At 36.9% G+C, this 20,805-nt stretch overlaps 1 protein-coding gene across 2 annotated transcripts; it reads right to left on the reverse strand.

Annotated features, from left to right (window-relative positions):
* Positions 1–519: 519 nt before the first annotated feature.
* On the reverse strand, positions 520–20,051 carry DUSP19 (dual specificity phosphatase 19). Of its 2 annotated transcripts, none has more exons than XM_082630975.1 (4): positions 19,656–20,051; positions 14,656–14,702; positions 7,454–7,606; positions 520–1,936 (listed from the first exon to the last, which is right to left on the reverse strand). In XM_082630975.1, exons 1-4 carry the CDS (start codon positions 19,879–19,881, stop codon positions 1,682–1,684), a joined length of 681 nt encoding a protein of 226 aa, XP_082487101.1. In that variant the 5' UTR covers positions 19,882–20,051; the 3' UTR covers positions 520–1,681. The 2 variants fall into 2 exon arrangements, with proteins under 2 accessions (XP_082487101.1, XP_082487102.1); XM_082630976.1 differs by having other exon boundaries at positions 1,869–1,936; positions 7,454–7,488.
* Between the last annotated feature and the right edge of the window lie 754 nt (positions 20,052–20,805).

Raw genomic sequence — 20,805 nt, forward strand, 5'->3', positions numbered from 1 at the left:
AGGATTCTGTCTGCCTTGTTAGGTTTCAAACAGCTCACAGAAGGTTGATTACATTTATGCTGCTTCTTAACAGAAGCAAAGTTCATAACTTTGCATATGATGGCATCTTGTCAGACTATAAGCAATCTTGAAACATAATTTGCATTTATCATCTCTACTTTTTGCTCCTGGCAGCATAAGAAAGCCTGCTTTCTCAAATGCACAGATGTGCTCAGTGTGCACTTTCCAAATTATGTATAGGAAAATGCTTGCTCTCTATAATGTGTAATTAAGAAGAGCTCAGGGGCCTCCCTGGTGGCGCAGTGGTTGGGAGTCCGCCTGCCGATGCAGGGGATGCGGGTTCGTGCCCCGGTCTGGGAGGATCCCATGTGCCGCGGAGCGGCTGGGCCCGTGAGCCATGGCCGCTGGGCCTGCGCATCCGGAGCCTGTGCTCCGCAACGGGAGAGGCCACAACAGTGAGAGGCCCGCATACCGCGAAAAAAAAAAAAAAAAAAAAAAAAAAAAAAAAAAAAAAAGAAGAGCTCAGGACTTTCTTAATAAAATCTAGAGGGCAGTGATATTTTCTAAGTCTTGAAAGTCTACTTGAAAGCTATTAAATAAATTCTATCTTAATTATTATAATTAATTTTAAGTACATTTTATTTTGAATAATTAAAAGAATATCTTTAAGCAAATTCATAACGTACAGAGTTCAGCCTTGCTAATATGGAGACTTAGTTAAAAAAAAAAAAAAAACTAATCAAAGCCTCTGGCCAGAAATAAAATTGTAAATGATTTTGGGCTTTTTAAAAATGTATGTAAAATTTCTTACAAAACCATAACTGTTCTTTCCTTAAAAATATGTTCCCTAGTAGAATACTGAACTAGAAAACAGATCATTAATCAAACCACATTTTTAAAATGATTTTTTAGTATAAAACACTTTCCCACAGATCCAAGGAGATCAGAAAATTATGATGTCAGACCCAAAAATAGAATGCTAGGGACCCAGAATAACAAGCATACAATGTAAGAGACTAATCACCTAATAAAAGAACCATAAGCTCACAATAAAGTAAGAGAGAATAGCTATACAAAAAACTTTAAAAATAAACACAGGGAATACAGTTAAATTAAAGAATCAAAATGAAAAGTGGGTACATTTTCATAAAAGGACATAAAAATCTTGTGAATATCGTAACTACTACATAAATATTGTGTAAACCTTCAGATTTTGGTTACCTCTTTTGGGAGGTTTAAGGTATTGTTTTTTAATCTTAAATTCTTCACAAAGAAATTTACCTCCCTCTGAAATAGTAAGTCAAGTAGCACTTCAAGTTTTTTCCTTCATGGAAACAGTTGCTGGAATAGAAAACTACCAAAAGTTTTAATCAACTAATTTAATCTTTCATGCTTTAATATAAATTTTAAATTTAAACCTTTTCTTTCTACAGAAATGAATTATTGGTAATACATTGTTATTTTCCCTTAGCAAATCAAAGCAGCATTTAATCACACATTATAATACTAAAGAAAACATGATAGAATTTTAAAAATTTACTTATACCCTAACTTAGGACAATCAATTGACATCTATTTCCACTTGAAAAAAAACATGAGAAAAGGAAGTTTCTACTAGTTTACTCTCAAAAAGGGGATAGGTGGCTCTAGAGACCAACTCAGAAATTACAGTTGTCCATCATCAGCTAGAATGTAACTCAGGCACTGTTGTTTCTTCTAATTCCTGTATTTTATCACACTTATTGCTTTCTTTGCCCTCTTGATATGTACGAAGCTGCTCCACAAAACCAGCATTTGGACATATGGAAGGTCTTGCATTTTTCACCAAAGAAAAAGCACTGGTAAATGAGATTTCTTCAGAATTCATTAGGAAGCCTATTATAATTGCAGCAGCCCTGGAAACTCCTGCATTACAGTGAACAAGAACCACTCCATCCTATAATAAAACCAAACAAAAATCTTCGTTATTCATCTAAGAGAGACTATAATATAATCTTATACTACTGAAAATTATAAAATAAAAATATTCACTTCATTGATTTATTTGATTCAATCTATTCAATCATCAAAATACAATTCATTGTAGGGAATGAATGGGAAAAATCAATCAATTAACCAACACCTTCTCTTCCCACCTCCCAGAATTGAAATGCTTTGATGATATATTTGGAATTCTGAAACTATCTTTTATTAAACTGAAGTAATCTAGTAAAGTACACATAAAAGCCTAGTAACTTAGTAGCCACAAGTCTATAAATAAGAGAAAAATCATAGGAAATATATGTGGAAATATAAATAAAACCATAATCGTAAACTAAACAGAAAGCTCGAGACATTCTAGGTGCTCCCATGAAGAAACTAGTATCACTGGCTTAGAAATCTATGTGTAAAATGATCAGTAAAGAAAAAATTTTCTTCCCTTGGATATATTTTATTCTGGAGGGAAGTGACTTAAAAAATAGTTAAACTTATGAGGTAGTAAAATGGTGACACAAATAGCTCACGACAATGTGAAGTGGAAAAGGTAATGAGACACCAGCATGAGGTCAATAAATGAAAAACGTTTCAGGTAACTTGCAAATGATACTTCACAAGTGAAAAGGGACACAGTGCAAGGCCAATGCTGATGGGGGTAATATTGCATTAATAATGAATGTGATAGATCTGATGGATCAGCATTGATACAGGTTAGCTTATCTCAGGCCTTTAAAAAGTTAATGATCTAAATGAAATGTAGAGAACAGTGAGCACACCCAACAGAACCAAACATTTTAATTACTTCATTTCTTGATTCTTCTTTTCTTACGACACAAGAAAGATGGGAACAGGGAAAGGGGGAAAAAACCTTACAACTGAAAATTCTCTGTCCAAAGCACACATTAACAATGCTATGTTTACGGCTTATTGGATTATTTTACTTTTACAAGGCAGTTTTCTTAGATGCATAAATCTACTGCAAAATTCCTTTCCTAGGTCTATTGTAACAAATTTGCAAGTGTAATTCATTCCAAGAAACACAGATGATTCACAAGAAAATTAGTTAATATTTTAAATCCTCATATCAAAAAGACAATTTCAATTGTTTTTATATTTTTTTTCCTTTTTTTAAAAAATTTTTGTTGGAGTATAATTGCTTTACAATGTTGTGTTAGTTTCTACTGCACAGCAAAGTGAATCAGCTATATGTATATATATATCCCCTCTTTTTTGGATTTCCTTCCCATTTAGGTCACCACAGAGCACTGAGTAGAGTTCCCTGTGCTATACAGTAGGTTCTCATTAGTTATCTATTTTACACATAGTATCAATAGTGTATATATGTCAATACCAATCTCCCAATTCATCCCAACCATGCTCCCCCCTTGGTATCCATACGTTTGTTCTCTACGTCTGTCTCTATTTCTGCCTTGTAAATAAGATTGTCTATTTATATTTATATATTTCAGAGTCATTTCCAGATATTAACTTCCTGTACAAGAAAAGCAAAACGCAAATATTCACTCTACATATACAGAATTTTTCTCACTTTGTACAATGGCTTTTTTATGAGACTTAAGACATTTTAAAATCATATTACAGTAACCAATGAAAACTATTAATGAACTTCTTTTAACTCAAAACAAATTAGATATTCCAAAGAAACTTGGAATCATAAGCTTAATAAGAGGTGCCCTCATGTCATTTTTAATGTTTCCTGATTCTATACTAGTTATCTCTATTTTATGATCCATACATACGCTTTTGAAAATGAAACTAGCTTTATTTTCAATCTTATACACGATGCAATCAGTTTTAGCTAATGTTTAAAAATGTTAGTATTTTCTTCCCTCTTACATTCTTTATATAACAGCTACTTTTCTGTTAGTTTCTACAGCCTTTGAATTTACCTATTTACCTTTTATTATTCCTTGGGTATCATATTGCCCTTGAAAGTATTTCCAAACAAGCTACTAGCTTCATATCCCCTGTCCAGAACTCAAAGTAGTGACAATTAAATCATTTACAAAGAAATTTTTTCTTTTGCACTTGCTGTTGTCCTCTGCTTGAAAGGCCTTTGCTCCTTCCTTGGTCCAGCTAACTTTGGCTTCTGTTCTAAGAAGGCTGTCTCTCTATGCGTGAGAGGAGGGCAGGAGGAATATCCAAACCATCTTTGTATGCCTAATACTTAGTACAATTTTGGGCACATAGTAGGTATTCCATAAATGTTTGCTAAGCAAACAAATTAATTTTGTTCTGCATTTCTGAGAAAACGTTCTCTTAAAAAAATCAAATCACCATTTTGCTATGGGCAGATAGGAATTATGTTATAGTATTTCCATTTTACGCAGCTTGCTTTGTTCTCGTGTTGTTATGAATAGCCTTTCAATTAGATTGCCAGCTCCTTAAGGGCAGCAATATACATCCCTTGTATCTTCTCAGAGTAAGTAATTCATATTTTTTGACAGATGAACTTAGTCAAGTTCAGGTCTTTTGATATATAGAAAAATATATTAAAATACTAACAGTGGTTATATCTATATGGTGGAAGTGGGTGACCTTAATTTTTACCTATCTATATTTTCCAATTTTTCTACAATGTTATAAATTATATGTTTTTAAAATCACATCTTATAAATAACAAAGTAAACATGGAATATCAAATACACATTTTCATACTAACAAACAAAACCTTTTGCACATAAAAAAAGGGGGTCAAGTAAATATTCCTAAAAGAACTCTTGAGGCTATGGAGGTTACCTTACTACTTCCCTCTCATGTGTATTTCTGTCCCTTTGGGCATAAACCTGACAAATCATGCATTAGGCAGAGATAGAGGAAGGACAGAGAAACCAAACAAACAGGGTTTTATAAGTACAGAGAGAAATGAGGAAAGACATGGGAAAATGGAAGACATTCCATCTGGCAGCTGTATATAAAAAGATGGAAACAACAAACTAGGACCTAGAAAGGTAGTTTTGAAATATGCAATTCACTGAGTAATCACATTTAATAATACATGCATATATAATAGGCAAATCATGAAGAGATCTCTTCTAGAAAAAAATGAAGAAAATTCAAGAATTCTATTGCTAAAACTAAATATGTATTAATCTAAACAATAAAGAGTTTTCAGGGTAAGGAAATATTGGCTGAGGCTAAGGTTTCAGTAAAAAACATAAGGCTTGAGAAATTAGAACATATTACAGAATTCAAATACATCTTGTAGCAGAAACATTTTATGCATCTCTTCGGATTCCTTTGATGCCATCATCTCACCCTCAGCTTGCTCCACCTCCACTACAACCTCTGTGGCTGACTGCCTATTGTGCCTTTAGGCCTATTAAGTTCTGCTTGCCTAAGAACACCTGGCTCTTCCCCGATGGCAGGCTCTGCATAGACAGGTACACCCTGAGGTCTGGATTCTCTTGCTTCTTCTGAACTTGGATGGCAAGTCACACCGCAGGGCATTGGGTTTGGCTTCAAGGTGGCCACTGAAGGGGTGGGGTGCTACAACCTGGAATTGTGAGGTTAGTTACCTGTCCATGGGTAAACTTTGACCAATAGGAAACAGGAGCTGACAGATGGCCAGGCAGATAAATTCTCTCTCTTCCCTCCCTCCCAAAATCTGTACTGAGGTGCAGTTTCTTTGGACTCCCTGCCTGGGGATGTCTTGGGTACCACCCTACCAAGTACCCAGCTATTTCGCTGTCAGCTCACTGTGCAGTTGTGCTCAGCAAGGTAAACGCATCATCTTACACTGCTTCTCATCCTTACCTGAGTCACTTCCTTTTCTTCTCCCTCTCACTGCCTAGGGATTGCACCTCTCAGATGAAGCATCAGCTCTTAATCCTTGGCTCAGGTTCTGTTTTTTGGGAAACCCAAACTAAAGACCATTTTTATTAACTATTACCCATTTCACTTTTTACTTGCAACATGTGCATATCTTCTAATATGAATATGGATGATGTCTACATTTTTCCTTTACCATCTAATGTATATTCTACATCTCTTTAGGAAAGCAGCTAATACAGAAACATTGTCACTTTTATTTCTAACACTGTTAGCTGGCACACTGGAATGTGACAATCTAGAGTCTGTAAAATTTTTCACAAGAGAACAGACTGGCCAATACTAGGCTCTGAATTAGAAAACCTCCTCCTTTTCTTTCATCCAAATATCTGCTATTAAATAAGGTAGAATAGTGTTACATTTTTCCGGTAATCTAGAGGAAGGTATCGAGAAGAGTGCTGGGCACCTAAGGCACTCAATAAATATTACTAAATGAAAGGAAGGAAGAGAGAGAGGGAAAGAGATAAGGTAGAAGGGAGATCATCAGAATTTAATTAAGCTGGATTCTATTAACTGTCATTAATTGTCGGGTGCTCCAGGACAGTTAACTTTTCTCTGTAAGTGCTTCTACATTCCCATCTATTTATCTAACATAAATTTTGTAAGAATTATATACTGACTAAAGATGATGTCATTTCAAGGTATAATTATTGGTAACAGCCAGCCTAGAAGCCCTGCCTTGGATCAGTACCAAGATTGAAGTATTGTATTTTCTGTTGGTCTTCTAAAGTCAGAGAACCAATGGACAGCTTCTGATCAGCATTTTTATACAATCTCAGGAATATTAATCTTCATAAATACACTAACAGGACTAGAGCAGCCTCTATCCCACAGTCCACCTGATTACCTTGCAAAGTGGTCAGAGGGCAGGTGGTTAGAAACTATCAAAGGAAACCTGAGTACTGGGTTGGCCAAAAAGTTAGTTCGGGTTTTTCCATAACATCTTACAAAAAACTGGAAAGAACTTTTGGGCCAACGCAATACCTATGTACACAGGAAAATTCAGTAAGCAGAAAATTTGAAATCCGAATATTTCTCAGGAAGGCATAGGAAGATGAGAAATTAAAGTTAAAAGTAAATATTTCACTGAAAAAAGAGCAACTGGAAAACTAAATAGTTGTAGGAATTAATGAAATATTGTTGAAGGGGAAATTTCATAATTGTTCTCTACATATTCATTACAGAAAGAATAAATATTGGATAATGGACCCATATTTTTAAATATCTGCTTTCGAAGAACTGTGGATCAAAACAAAACTTACGGACTTCCCTGGTGGCATAGTGGTTAAGAACCCGCCTGCCAATGCAGGGAACACAGGTTCGAGCCCTGGTCCGGGAAGATCCCACATGTGACGGAGCAGCTAAGCCCGTGCACCACAACTACTGAGCCTGCACTATGGAGCCCGTGAGCCACAACTACTGAGCCCGTGTGCCATAAATGCTGAAGCCCGTGCACCTAGAGCCCGTGCTCCACAGCAAGAGAAGCCACTGCAATGAGAAGCCCGCGCACCACAATGAAGAGTAGCCCTCACTCGCCGCAAACAGAGAAAGCCTGTGCACAGCAACAAAGGCCCAATGCAGCTAAAAATAAATAATAAATTAATTAATTTAAAAAAAAACTTACCTTTATTTTTGCTTGTTCAATAAATTCAAAACATTCTGGAAAATAAGACAGGATATTGGTCTCAGGTAGATCCAATATAGAAATACTCTTATATACAAAGTCACTGAGGAAAGCATTTTCAACTCCATATGCAACATTGAGAATATGAGTCACCTTAAAGAGAAAAAAAAGGATGATTTTTTTAAATTCTCATGAATTAGGTTAATTAAACAGAGACTGAGATGTTGAGAGCTGTAACAAGAATAAACAATTTAAGCATGACTCAATAACACTTCCTTCAGGAAGCCTTTTCTGACTGCCTCATGCCTTACCAGAAGTGCTATTTCTATATACCCCCAAAGCACCCTCTACTTGCTTCATTATAGCCTTTACCACTGAGAGACTGTTTATCTCCCTCACTGTACTAGAAACTCCATGAGGGCAGGGACCAGGTTTAGCTTACTCACTATTGTAAGTAAGCACTGTGAGTGAGCTGTGACCTTCGCACAGAAAGTACTTAAAATATTTATTGAATAAATCAATTAATGTCCATATAAAAACTTACGTAAGGGAAGTGCATCCCTTTCAATAATTATTTCCCTATTTTCCTCTTGTATTCTTTGTAAGTACAGTGGTTCTCAAGTGTGGCTGCACATTAGAACCACCAGTAAGCTTTTTAAAAATATCAATGCCACAGGGTCTCAAACCCAGAAATTCTGATGAATTAGTCTGGTTCAAAGGAGGGATGGTCATGAAGGATTTTCTTTTAAATGGCACACATAAGCAACCTCCTCATCCATCTATACATTCAGGCTCCTTTCCTGGAGTCCACCAAGCAAATGGAAGGAGCCACGTGGAAAGTCTATTAAGAGAATCCAAAGGCTAAATAGACCAGAAATATAAGTCCCTGTTTCTTATCAGGACATGCTTCTCACTGAACTTATTCTCTCTCTTAGTTTGGATCTTAGGGTTTGCCTGACTTTGGTATTTTCTTGTATCTCACCATATTTTAGAGTACTTGTCCAGCCTGCCTCTCTTGCACCCACTACCCTCCCAGCTATGACTCTGGCCGTGTCCCACTCCTTCCCTCAGCACAGCTAACTGGTTTCGGGTGGACACCTGACTTAAGCTAGACTGAGCAGATTATCTCAAGGAATTTAAAAAATAGGTGTGTGAGACAGCTAGAATGATCCACAAACTCGGGAGATTTAAGAACAGCCGTTTTCTATTAAGTGCTCAGGGAAGCTGAAAGATCTCTGCTCCCAAAAGAGAACAACACAGATGTGCAGATAGGGGCCACGTGCCAGTGGGAGAGAGAGGCTGTCCTGGATGGTCTTCTATTCTCTGGCACGGCCACTCTCTTCCCTCAGGTTCCAGAGAGACCCCTACATCATCACACACATTCTCTTTCCTTGCTCAGGTTTCTGTGGTCCACAGTCGAAAGAGTATTGATTAAGACACTCAGGGAACTAGGCCTCATGAAGAGAAGGCCACAGGCTATTTACTAACTTAACTGCCTTGTGGAAAGAAGACAACAGAAAAAAACCTCAAATCTTCTCAAGAGAGAATCTTAAATAGAGAGGAGATGGAAGAACCTAGAAAGAAGGGAAGAACAGTTTTAGAAGATACAGTCTGAAATGTCCTTCTGCTTTCCCCAGTGAAGTCCCACCTGACTGTGCCAAGCTACTCTCTCACTCCAAGTGGACTTCTGGCCAGGACTACCTGATTCTGCCCTGAATTAATAGATGTGCCAATGTTTTATAATATTGATGTGTTTGCCTTACCTTTAGAACTATATTCTGCATTCCCAAAAGACCAAAAATGAGGTCTGACCCCTTACAGAATATATCTGTATCTATATAGCTTCCCTATACATCCACAGGATTACAGAGACGACCCGATGAGAATCTTGGGAAAACTTATTGAAAGGTAAAAGTGCTTTACAAATATTGTGGATCATTAAACTACCCAATATCTAGGTAGTTTAGCTGCTTGGAAATGCAACTTACATATATATTGATTGAATGATCATGCTTGAAAAGAACTGTACTGAGTCTCAGGTCATGGTGGTGGTGGTGATGGGGACCTAGCCTAAAACCCTTCTAGTAATCAAGCACATTTCCAAAATGCAGTTACAGAGGTCCTAACAATGGTTGACCTTGTGAGGCCCTTTATAATAGGGATAATAAGAATACCCCTTTATTGTGTACGTAGTATGTGCTAGGCATACAGGTTAACTCACTTAATCCTCACATTTAGGCATTATCAAAAAAGTATCTTTTGAACTAGTTCAAAAATCACAACATTATTTTTAAAAAAAAGAAACATTAAGAAGTCTTGCTCTCACCCTGTCTCTTTCCACTCCACCATCTCCCACCCATATGGTAACCATCTTTGTTGGTTTCTTGTATATTCTTTTAGAGTATCTTTATGCAAATATTTTATGTACTCCCTTTCTTACACAAAGGCAACACCTTGGGTTTTTCCCCCATTTAAAAATGTCCTGGACCTGCCAATGCAGGGGGACATGGGTTCAAGCCTTGGTCCGGGAAGATCCCACATGCCTCGGAGCAATAAGGCCGTGTGCCACAACTACTGAGCCTGTGCTCTAGAGCCTGCGAGCCACAACTACTGAGCCCACACATCACAACTACTGAAGCCTGCGCGCCTAGAGCCCATGCTCTGCAACAAGAGAAGCCATAGCAATGAGAAGCCCGCGCACCGCAACAAAGAGTAGCCCCCACTCGCCACAACTAGAGAAAGCCCACATGCAACAATGAAGGCCCAACACAGCCGTAAGTTAATTAATTAATTTTTAAAAATGTCCTAGAGATCTTTTCATATCAGTATCTAGAGACCTTTTTTTTTGTGTTCTTTTAAAAAGCTATATAGTGTTCCATCATGTGGGTGGACTATTGGTCATTTAACCAATTCCCTACTTACGGAAATATGGGTTGTTTTCAATAGATTTGCTACTATAAACAGTACTGCAGTCAACAACGTGGAACATTTTATGTTACACTTAGTTTTCTATCCTCCTTCACGCTTTATTGGGCATACACCAGGCACTCAATGAGTACCTTACTAATAAAACAAATATTATTACCGTATCTAAACATTATAATGAAATTCCTATAGAAATTTCTGAAATGATCTGCCACAAGAGAATTTCTATTAGTTATTGCATTCTACTTAAACCCCAAGAAATCCCTTTGAAATGTGTCATGCATTTAAATCAATAATTTTGTTTTACAGCATCCTTAAGTTTTTGTAGAAACCCTCTATTCAGCTGCTCAGCTTACTTTTGCTTCTTCCAGGCATCTAACAGGATCTTTTATACAAAGACAGAATGATCTTTTAAACAGCAGCTGGGTTCACATCACCAGGATGAAAGTGAATTTGAACTAGTGTATCATAACAGGCGCTAGATAATAAAACACTTGCCAATGAAAAAATTATCAGTTTTTCTAATTTTCATTTTTACCCTGAGAAATATTAATTTATTCATGTAAGCAAGACTCTAAAACATGTTCTACTTATATTGAAATATTGATCTAAGAGGGTTCCTATCAGGATATACAGTCATTCTCATATCCTTATGCAATTTCAGGCCATTGTCTCTTATTGTCAGGCAGTTATTATTATAATAAAACAAGGGGAGTCCAGTTTAAACACAAATAAGTACACTGACAAGTAAACATATCAAATTAGTTAATGAATTGGTTAGTATTTATTTCCTTGAAGAAATTAATTGCAAGTGTTTATCACATAAAATTTTCAGCCTCAATTTAATCAAATTTTTTTCTCAGAGCTGTGGGATGAAAGGTGAATAGGACAGGGTCTCTAATCCTCTAGAAGTCTGCTGAATAATAGAGGGGAAAACATGTTCACCGACAGTAATAATAAAAAGTAGAGGTGCTAAGAGCTACAGAAGAACAAAGTGTTATGAGACCAGAAGGGAGGAACACATACTGAACTTGTTCCTTGCAAGAGCCTCCATGTTTGCTGTTCTTTCAGCCTTAAGGGCTCTTTCCCTGATTTAAGCACAGCGCACTGTGTCCTAAGGTCTCAGCTGAAATATAATACCCTCAGAGGCCTATCCCCCTGCCCCTCCTCTCACTGCCTTGTTTCAGATCTTTCAGGGAATTTATTCTCATCTGAAAATACATTTTAAAATCAAGGACCCTACTGCTTGTTCATTTCTATGTCTCCTGCAACTAGAAAGGGGCCTAGCAGCCCACTTACGTCGCAGGTGAGAGGCAGGGTTGCATTCTTTTGGCTGCTCCCTGCCTCTTTCAAATCACTTCTTTTCCACCCTCCAGTAAAACTCCTTGCTCTCTGAGATTCATACAGGTTGATTATTCCACCTTATACCCTGCGTTCCTTGGGCACCTGACCCTCAGTTTTCTGAGTCCTACCCCATGTCCTACCATTATCCTGGGTGACATCAATTTCCACTTGGGTTTAACAGGTCCCTGACGACCTCATCGCCAATGACCTTCATCACCACTCTCCTTCACCACCTCTGCAAGACCAATGCCCAGGACTGATCCAGCTCTGATACCATTAACTCAGGTATCCCACTCTTATCCTTCCATCTTCCACTCAGTTATTCCCTCTACACCTCACAAAAACCATCAACTCCTTGATCTTTCTATTTTATCTATCAGCCCCCTCTTGCCTTCCCTTCCTTTGTTATTCAGATTATAGTCCATGGTCTACCTCCCCTGCACCTGACTGGTAAAGTCCCCTCTATACCCAGACTGCTAAGCACTGCTGAAAAAAATGCACACAATACTGCAGTTCATGCCACCACTAGTTCACGGAGCCAACCGCTCCTGAAGCTGAGTGATGCTTAGCAACAATATTTCCCAAGTAGGCTCTCTCCCGCATTCCCCGTATCAGCTCTTTGAAACCTTCCCTACTCTCCTAATAACTTTCAATCCTACCATCTCTTCCCAACTCCCAGTAGATCACCTCACTTTCCATTTTACAGTAAGAAGACAAGTCATCACATAGGAACCCTTTCCATCAAATCTTATCCTCAAATTTAACAACTTTGCCTACATCTGCATTCACCCTTTCCTTCTACCTTCTTAATACAGAGCATGATGTGCTCCCACATCCTTTACGAGGCTCATTCTGGCACCTGTGTTTGGGGTCACACTGCCTCCTACTTTCTTGGCCCTCTAGCCACAATTCTTGCTTTCCTGTATTTTCAATTCCTTTCTCTACCATCAGCTTTATACACGCTCAAAACTCTCCCATCTCCCTCTTTTGATCTCATCACCTATGGGTCTTCCTGCGCTCTTCTCCCCTTTTTTGGTGTGATCATTTCCTCCACCTCTCAATCTTTAGAAATCTGGCTTGGGCCTCCAATTCAAATGAAACTGTTCCCACTAAAGTCACTAACAACTTCTTTGTTTCAAAGTCCAACTGTTGTAATTCAGTCCCAACAATACTTAAACTTTCGGCAGCATCTGACACCGCTGACTCTATCCTCCACAGGACTCTCTGCTTTGGCTTCCATGACACCACAATTTTTTTACTTTCCTACAAACTCTTACAGTACCTCCTTTCCCACTGCAGATTCTTCTTCCTTTGACTATTCCCTATAGGTCGGTATTACTCAGGGTTCTGGTGTAGGCCTTCTTCTCTGCTCACCTTGCCCCAGGTGATTTCATCTACTCCAACAACTTAAATCACTACTTATAAGCTGAAGATTCCTGAATCTCTATTTTTACCTCTCTCCTGAACTTCAGACCCCATATACCCACACTGTCTATTGAATAACATTACTGAGATTATCCATGGCATCTGAAACTTAAATTATTCAAAATTAAGCTCATTATTTTTCCTGCAAAACCTGCTCCTCCCTGCTTTGTTCCCTATCTCATGGGACGACACCAACCCTACTTAGTAACCCAAGAAAGCTGAATATCACCTCTGACTCCTCCTTCTTTCTCAACTTCACCTCCCATTCTACTCTGGCCTGCAAGTAGTCAATCATTAACTTTTGAGAATTCTACCCTCTTAAAAAACCCTCAAATCCATCCACTTCTCCCTACCCCCACTGAATCCTAATCTAAGCTACCATCATCTTTTTTCAGATTGCTGCAACAGCCTCAAAACTAGTCTTCCCATCTCTAGCTTGAGCAACCTTCCAACCTATTTTCCACACTGCCTCTAACCAGCCATCTTTCTAAAATGCAAATTTGATCCTGTTACTTCCCTCCATAAAGCTTTTCAAAGGCTTTCCACTGTCTTTTGTAGCAATTCCAAACAGTTTACTCTGGCTTACATGGGCTTTTGTGATCTGACTCACACTTACTTCTCTGGCCTTGTCTCTTGGTACCCTTCTTTCTCACACTCTCTATTCTAGGGTTACTAAACTTCTTTTCTGTTCCTGAAAGCATCAGCCTTTCTCTTGTCTCTGGGCCTTCACAGAGCCATTTCTTCTATCTGAACACTTTTCTGTCTGTTCCCTCCTCACCCCCTTCAGAGAAAAACTTCAGTATTATTTCCTCCAGGAAGACTTCCCTGACCTTACAATCGCCAACCCAACCCAGACAAACATGGGTTCAGGGGATCATCTCCTTTGCTCTCCAACAGCACCTGCACATCCCCATCAACACATACAATACACTTTACTGTAGCTGCTTATTTGTCTTTCTTCCCTCTCTGCCCCTCAAATCATAAACTTCATGTGAACAAGAACCTTTTGCATTCCTCAAACCACAGCAATTCCATGACCCTGAAATCGTGCTTAACAAAATAGTAGATGGATAAATTTTTTTTTCAGTAAATACTGAAATAAGTAATAAATCACAACAGTTGTGTGGGGGAATGTGGGAAGAGATAGCATTGGGGAAGAAGTGGTATGTGAGTTGGGACTCAAGGCATGGGTGGATCTTGGACAAGAAGAGAAGAGGGGAAGGTCTATTCCACACAGAGGAACTACATAAGCAGAGGCGGGAAGAAGTGCCTCCAAAGTCAGATTCATGAGGAAATGTAAAGGGAGATTGAGAGAAAATAAAACTGGAAAGATGGATTACAAATTCACATATTTGAATTAAGTGCAATAATTTTTGTAACTTTATTAAAATGATAGCCAAATCTCACCAATCCAACTCTGAAATGGACCTATGCAGTTTTTCCTAAATAAATGTAACAATTAAAATACTTCCTATGCACAGTGCCAGACCTGAAGCATTTCTTTTTACCTTGTGCTTTTTCAGTGTATCCAGATCATGAGCAGCATCTTGTGACCCTATAAGAAATAAATAACATCATCTTGAATATAAAAATAATCATTCTGACTTTTAATCTAATTTTTGCAACAACTCTGTTAACTATTCATTTATTTTAAGAAATGCAACTTGGGAGGACCTCAGTCAAACTTTCTGAAATATAATTCAAGAATATTCATCAAAAAATATTCATCTTGTATATACTCTTAGACTCTGAAATCCGACTTCTAGGAATTCTTCCTAAAAGTCCTGGATATTGCAAAGATTAGCTATCAGGATGTTCTTCACAGTGTTGTCTGTAATACAAAATAAACTCTATAAAAACAAAACAAACAAAAAAACCAACCAAACCCAATGATGGGGGTTGGGTTATATTAAAGATAGTACAATTATGTAGTGAAAATATATACAGCCCTTTGAAATGAGAAACACAGAAGAATATTTATGGCATGGAAATATATTCTCAATATATTATGTGATAAAAGCAGGTTACAAAACATCAACCATTTTTGTAAAAACAAAAACTATGTATATGCTTAAAAATGGACAGGAAGTATACAGAATAAAATGTTAACAGTAGGATTATAGGTGACTTTTTTCTTTATGCTCATGTGTACTTTTTACAATAAATATCTATTTATTCTGTAACTTAAAAAAGGATATTTTAAAAAAGACACCCACAAAATGATTTAGTGCGAGCTGGTCTGGGAACACCCAGTAGCTTAGAGCAAACACTGCTGGTCTATTGAATTCCATCCACGTTCTGTGTACCACTAGGGCTGTATCCTTTTCCAGTTTCTTCCTGTCAAGGTTGGCGTTCTAGATCTCTCACACCTGGCAAATGACTCTAGGTAATAAGCAAGGTTATTATACACGAGAACAACTAGTTAAAATAAAGTGAGTGACACAACTGAAAAAATAGCGCATTTATTATATTAAGATTTCAAGTATTTTACTTTCTTGAATTAGATTCCATTTCTATAAACAACAGTTTTCTCACCTTATCCACCTGGGAAATCTGCCAGCTTCTACTATGTGATTTTAGGTAGGTGGAAGGCCAGCAAGTATGCTGGTTGGCCAATATTCTCTTGGTAATACGAAGCTCACAGGCTCCTTACTGAGTCTACATTCAACTTTACTTAAAAGTTAGCCTATCAAAATATTAACATTTGTTAAAGCTGGACGGTGGATATGTAATTGTCTGTTATAGTGTAGTCTGTAATTTTTTACACATTTGACATACTTCATAATTTAAAACTAATTTATCAGTTTTCTGTAGGAAGTCCTATTCATCTCCAGGGGGAGAAATGGGTTCAAATCAGTTAACTGAAATTTGGTGGTTTAATATGCATATTATCTTTTAAAGAATAATTATACACTGCCTATTTCTTAAAATAGCAAAAAAAAAAAAAAGAAAGAAACATGCATGAATGAAATTCTCTTTTTTTACCCAAAACTGTCATTATTATATTTATCAAACCTGTATACTTTCATTATTTCCATTAAATACACACACACACCAAACAGAACAGGTTGGTTATATTCCAGAGTTGGCTGCTATATTTTGAAAATGACTTCCAGAATATGAACATATTGATACAAATTTAGTGTTCTTGAGACCAAAAATCAACTTGTATCACTGCCTTTTCAAACAATAGGAAACTTACATGAGTGTTAATAGTGTGGGGGAATAATTTTAGTCAGCACAAATGGACTTCAGGTAATTGGCTTGTATGTTTCATCTAATACTTGGTAGTATTCAGTTAATTCACATTAATTCTCTCTAAATTCTAGATATAAATATCAACTTTTCTCCAATTTTAAATGATTGCTTTGTGTTTCAGTCTTGCGTTAAAATTTTGTTGGAAAAACACATAATTAAAAGAAATAAATCATTACAACAATGTGTTATTTAAACCTTTGTTTTGAAAAAGTAGAATGTTATCCTTTTATAAACTATCTTAATTGAGATTTTAAAACAAATATCAACTATAATAATTTTATGATTTTAACAGTGGCAACATGAACCTATAATTGTGTTAAACTTAATAGAACTGAATAGCAAATCAATTTTAACAGTATGGCAATTTTTTAAATAACAGAAAAAGAAGTTGATGAATAGGACTACAGCTAAAGAAAGAAGTCTAATAATAATAATAAATTACAGTTATATTTTACGTTGACACAAACCACTAATATTCAAGACCTTGGCCAAGAATTATTAAGGAAATATTACAGGTGAAGTAACTGATTTAGAAAGTATATTACGTGCTACTGGAGTTGGGACTTCTAACAAGTTCAATGTGTTGCAATCATAATATATGTATCATAAAAAATAGGCTACATAAGATCTCCAGAATCCTGTTTCTATTTTAAGAGATCTTTTTTTTATGAAAATACTAAATACTGCATAAATTCTGGTACAGCATGTCCTGATCTACAAATCTCTATTTTCATCATTAAAAAATTAAACAAAAAAATTATTACTGAAATAAACCAAAAAGATATTATTACATTACTGAAAAGGGAAATAAATAATATTCCAAAGAGAAATGTTTTGAGAAAATTTGTAGGAGTGAACATTCATAAATGGATAGAAATAGGAGCATAAATTCCTATAAGGATAAGGTAAAATAATATTTGTGAAAGAATTTTACAAAATAAAGAGCTTTACAAATTTAATGTATTATTTGCCTCCTAAAAATACTGGGCTTCCAGGATATCAGAAATCCTCTACAACCTTATAAAGGATCCCAAGATTTTCACCTAGAATTGAAGCAAAGATCTCAAAATGTCACCAGTTGGGACTTCTTAACAGGATGGATACAACAAGAAATAATTGTACCTTTTTACCCAAGAGAAATGGAATTTTTCACTTTTACAGATCAAGTTGGATATAAGAAAAGTCCTAGTGATTTTTGTTGTAAAAATATAATTTGAAAAACCTAGGACAAAAATATTCACTGACTAAGGTCTTTTATCAACTTGTTAGGTAGTTCAAGGGCCTATGTAAGATTTTTGAAATGCAAAAGCTTGGGTGAATTTATGAGCTAACTAAAAAAGACATTATATTTTGACAGCTTTCTATTTTCTTTATTTCCCATCCAAAACAAAATTTAATTTCATGTAGTGCTCGGTGGGAGCAGTGTTGCTTTGAACAGATGAAGGAAGCTCTTTGAGGCAACCTAGAAACAACCCCTGCATCATTCACGTGGAAGAACTTTAGATGTAACCATCCATAGGGCCCTCGGAATAAGTCGCTTGTAACTGGGCAGAAGAAGGTCTATCTACCTCTCAGAAGAAAGGAGGTTGTACCTGATGAAATTATCCCATTTCCTGGTCCAAAGAGGCGACCATATAAGGACTAGTCTCAGAAGTCCCTCCCAGCACTCGCTCAAGATCCTGGAAGGGCTCCAATGCCAATCTGAGAACACTACCTTGATCAGCTCACTTTGCATAAGTCTAGATAAAAAAATAAGCGAAGTTCATGAAAACTCTGAAAGGGTGAATGATATTTTTAAATTCTACCATAATTATTTTAAACCATTATTACTACAATGGAAGCCAAATAACCAAAACATGTGCCTTGATATTATTTCCTCTTCTAGAAATGTTGTGCAAATCCTGGGTGCACCTTCCAGACTAGCTAAATGACCCACTTCATTTTTTCACGGGGCTGCAGAAACTAATTGGATATATTTATTTGGTGAAAAGACAGGTCATGTAACAATTCATATAATACATAATACAATAACAACTCATATGTATACTGCAATTGATATGTTTCAAAAACCTTTTCCAACTTCAGGACAACCCTATAAGATAAGCACATACTGTTACTTCAGCTTTACAGATGGTTTTTTTGGAGGACCAAAGAGAATAAATGACTTTCACTAGCTCATCTAGTTATACGTAGAGCATGGCTAAAAGCCTGGACTCCCTGAGTCAGTCTATGTAACAATGGAGAGCAGGAGTGTATCAGACTTGAGCTTGCGCAAGTTACTTAACCAATCTGAAGTCCAGTTCCCATCTGTAAAATGGAGCTGATGATCCCTGCTTCACAGAGTTTTTAAAAGGAGTGAGATGCTATGTGCACTCCACATAATACCTGGTCATTTCTAACACCCAATTCAGTGCTCTTTTTACTCAGGAGGGGCTTGGCTGTATAAATACTAACAAATCACTGATTTTTCCAAGTCTTAATTTCTCTATTCACAATGAAAAATAATTCAAACCTACTTAAAACACTGTTGACTATTTTTTAAGAATACCATATCATATTCTTGCCAAGCTAACAAGTTTGTACTTTTATAACTGTGCTTCATTTGTTATTTGTGGATTATGCTTTGTATAGGGAATCTGTATTTTCCATAATACAAGAAACCATAAACCATCAGATTCATAGCTATAAAATATCAGTCCACCTTCTCCTTAACACTCCAAAAACAGACACCATGAACAGATGTGGCCACAGGAGGCATGCACTCCATATGGTTTGCAACCCCAGAGCAGGCAAAAAAACATTTGCCTTTTGAAGTATTAACTTTTCTATAACTTCAACCCCTGTCACTTGTAGTTTTGCCTAATAAAAGCATTCTTTTTACTTTGATAATCTTTAAGGCTATATCCTTTTATTATCCAAGAAAATACAACATCAATGTGTTATCCTCCAGAGAGGTTATTAAAACAGGAAGAAAGCTTTTAGAAAATTCAAATACCAGGTGCTTTGTGTTACTAGAATCTATGCCTCTTATTTATTTAGTGGAGCAGAAACATCCCTGACTAGCTAGTGTAGCTAGCTAGTGTAAGTTCTATATCCATATTCCATTTCCAAAAGGAAATGTTTCCAAAAGGAAACATTTCAATTTTCCAGCAGTTTAGCTGATAGTACAGACTATTATTATTAGGGAAGAAAACGTTAACTAATATAGTTAAATGAACTCAATAACTTAGTGGCAAATCAATATACTCACCCAGGAGCAACCATGGCTTAATAACACCAACTTGCAGGTCCAAGCTAAGGTCCTGCACATAACCACATCCTTCCCCACTGCTCGGCTCTATTTCTTCCACAACATGAATTCTGGCATCTTTCCATGTTTCTATAATTTTCTTTCCAGTTAGCGTTGTCACCCTGGTGCATTGCTTCCTGAGATTATTCCGGGAGAATGCCTTAATTTCCTGGTTAAGGGAGTGCATTACATGAGCAGTGGCTAAGAACAAACACAAGCAAATCCAGCCAGCACAGTGAACGACCGAACTTCTAGTCTCTTAATGTTCAAGTAACAAATGCAGCCTCAGTGGTTCACTGTCCTGCAGGTAACTGTATCAGCCACACGCCGGGAGTCACGAGGGTCCAGCTACGTTTTTCCCAGCGCCGCAATGTAAGGGGAAATCTGATTGGCCACTGAGAAACGGGCGCCGATTGGATGTTGTTTCTCCTTCCGGTTGGTCGAAAATTAATTACCCTTCAAAGAGTTTTCTTACTGTTGCTATTTAAAGCTAGCTTTATTATTCACACCCAATGATAAAATATAAGACTTAATGGGAAAGAAGCCTGATATTTCCTCTCTCCTTAAAAGCAGTGGTTTTCTGGATATGTTCGATCGGTGTTGCTTGTGGTGACCTGGGTATCCCTCCCGCTCTAGTACAGCTGCGGAGTCACAGTGCAAACCTTCCTACTGTGCAGAACCGTGCTTGCCCGCCTGCTTTTAGGCTAATCCGGGGGGCTACAGAAGACGTTGAAAGTTATTCCTCGCTTCCTCTGTGTTTCACACTCTTTCTTTCTGATGTTACTGCCAAGAGGAACATTTACTAGATTAAAAACATAAACAAAAAACTGTTGTGCAGGCTTGTAAGGTAACAATTTAAATAAAACCTGCGAAAGTAATTTTCTAATTATGTTCCTATATTGCAGGTTAATAAGAGCTTAGTACATTTTTTCCCCTGACTTCTCGCCTACATTTTCATTATCAGTAAAACTGCAGAAGAAGTCTTCATGCAATAAATATACACTCTTTATGAGAGGCATTGGCCGCAAGTCTTTTCATAAATAGTTTCAGAAATTGGGGGTGCAAACATCCAAGTTTACAAAATAGATCAATTATAGAACGATTTTGATTA

Source organism: Mesoplodon mirus, assembly GCF_964341445.2.
Source record: "Mesoplodon mirus genome assembly, chromosome: 8".
NCBI lineage: Eukaryota > Metazoa > Chordata > Mammalia > Artiodactyla > Ziphiidae > Mesoplodon > Mesoplodon mirus.

Coding starts and splice junctions, on each gene's coding strand:
- DUSP19 (XM_082630975.1), bottom strand. CDS start 19,881: ATGCACTCCCTTAACCAGGAAATTAAGGCATTCTCCCGGAATAATCTC. Junction 14,703..19,655: donor TAAGCCATGGTTGCTCCTGG/GTGAGTATATTG, acceptor TATTTCTTATAG/GGTCACAAGATGCTGCTCAT. Junction 1,937..7,453: donor TTGAACAAGCAAAAATAAAG/GTAAGTTTTTTT, acceptor GTTTTATTATAG/GATGGAGTGGTTCTTGTTCA.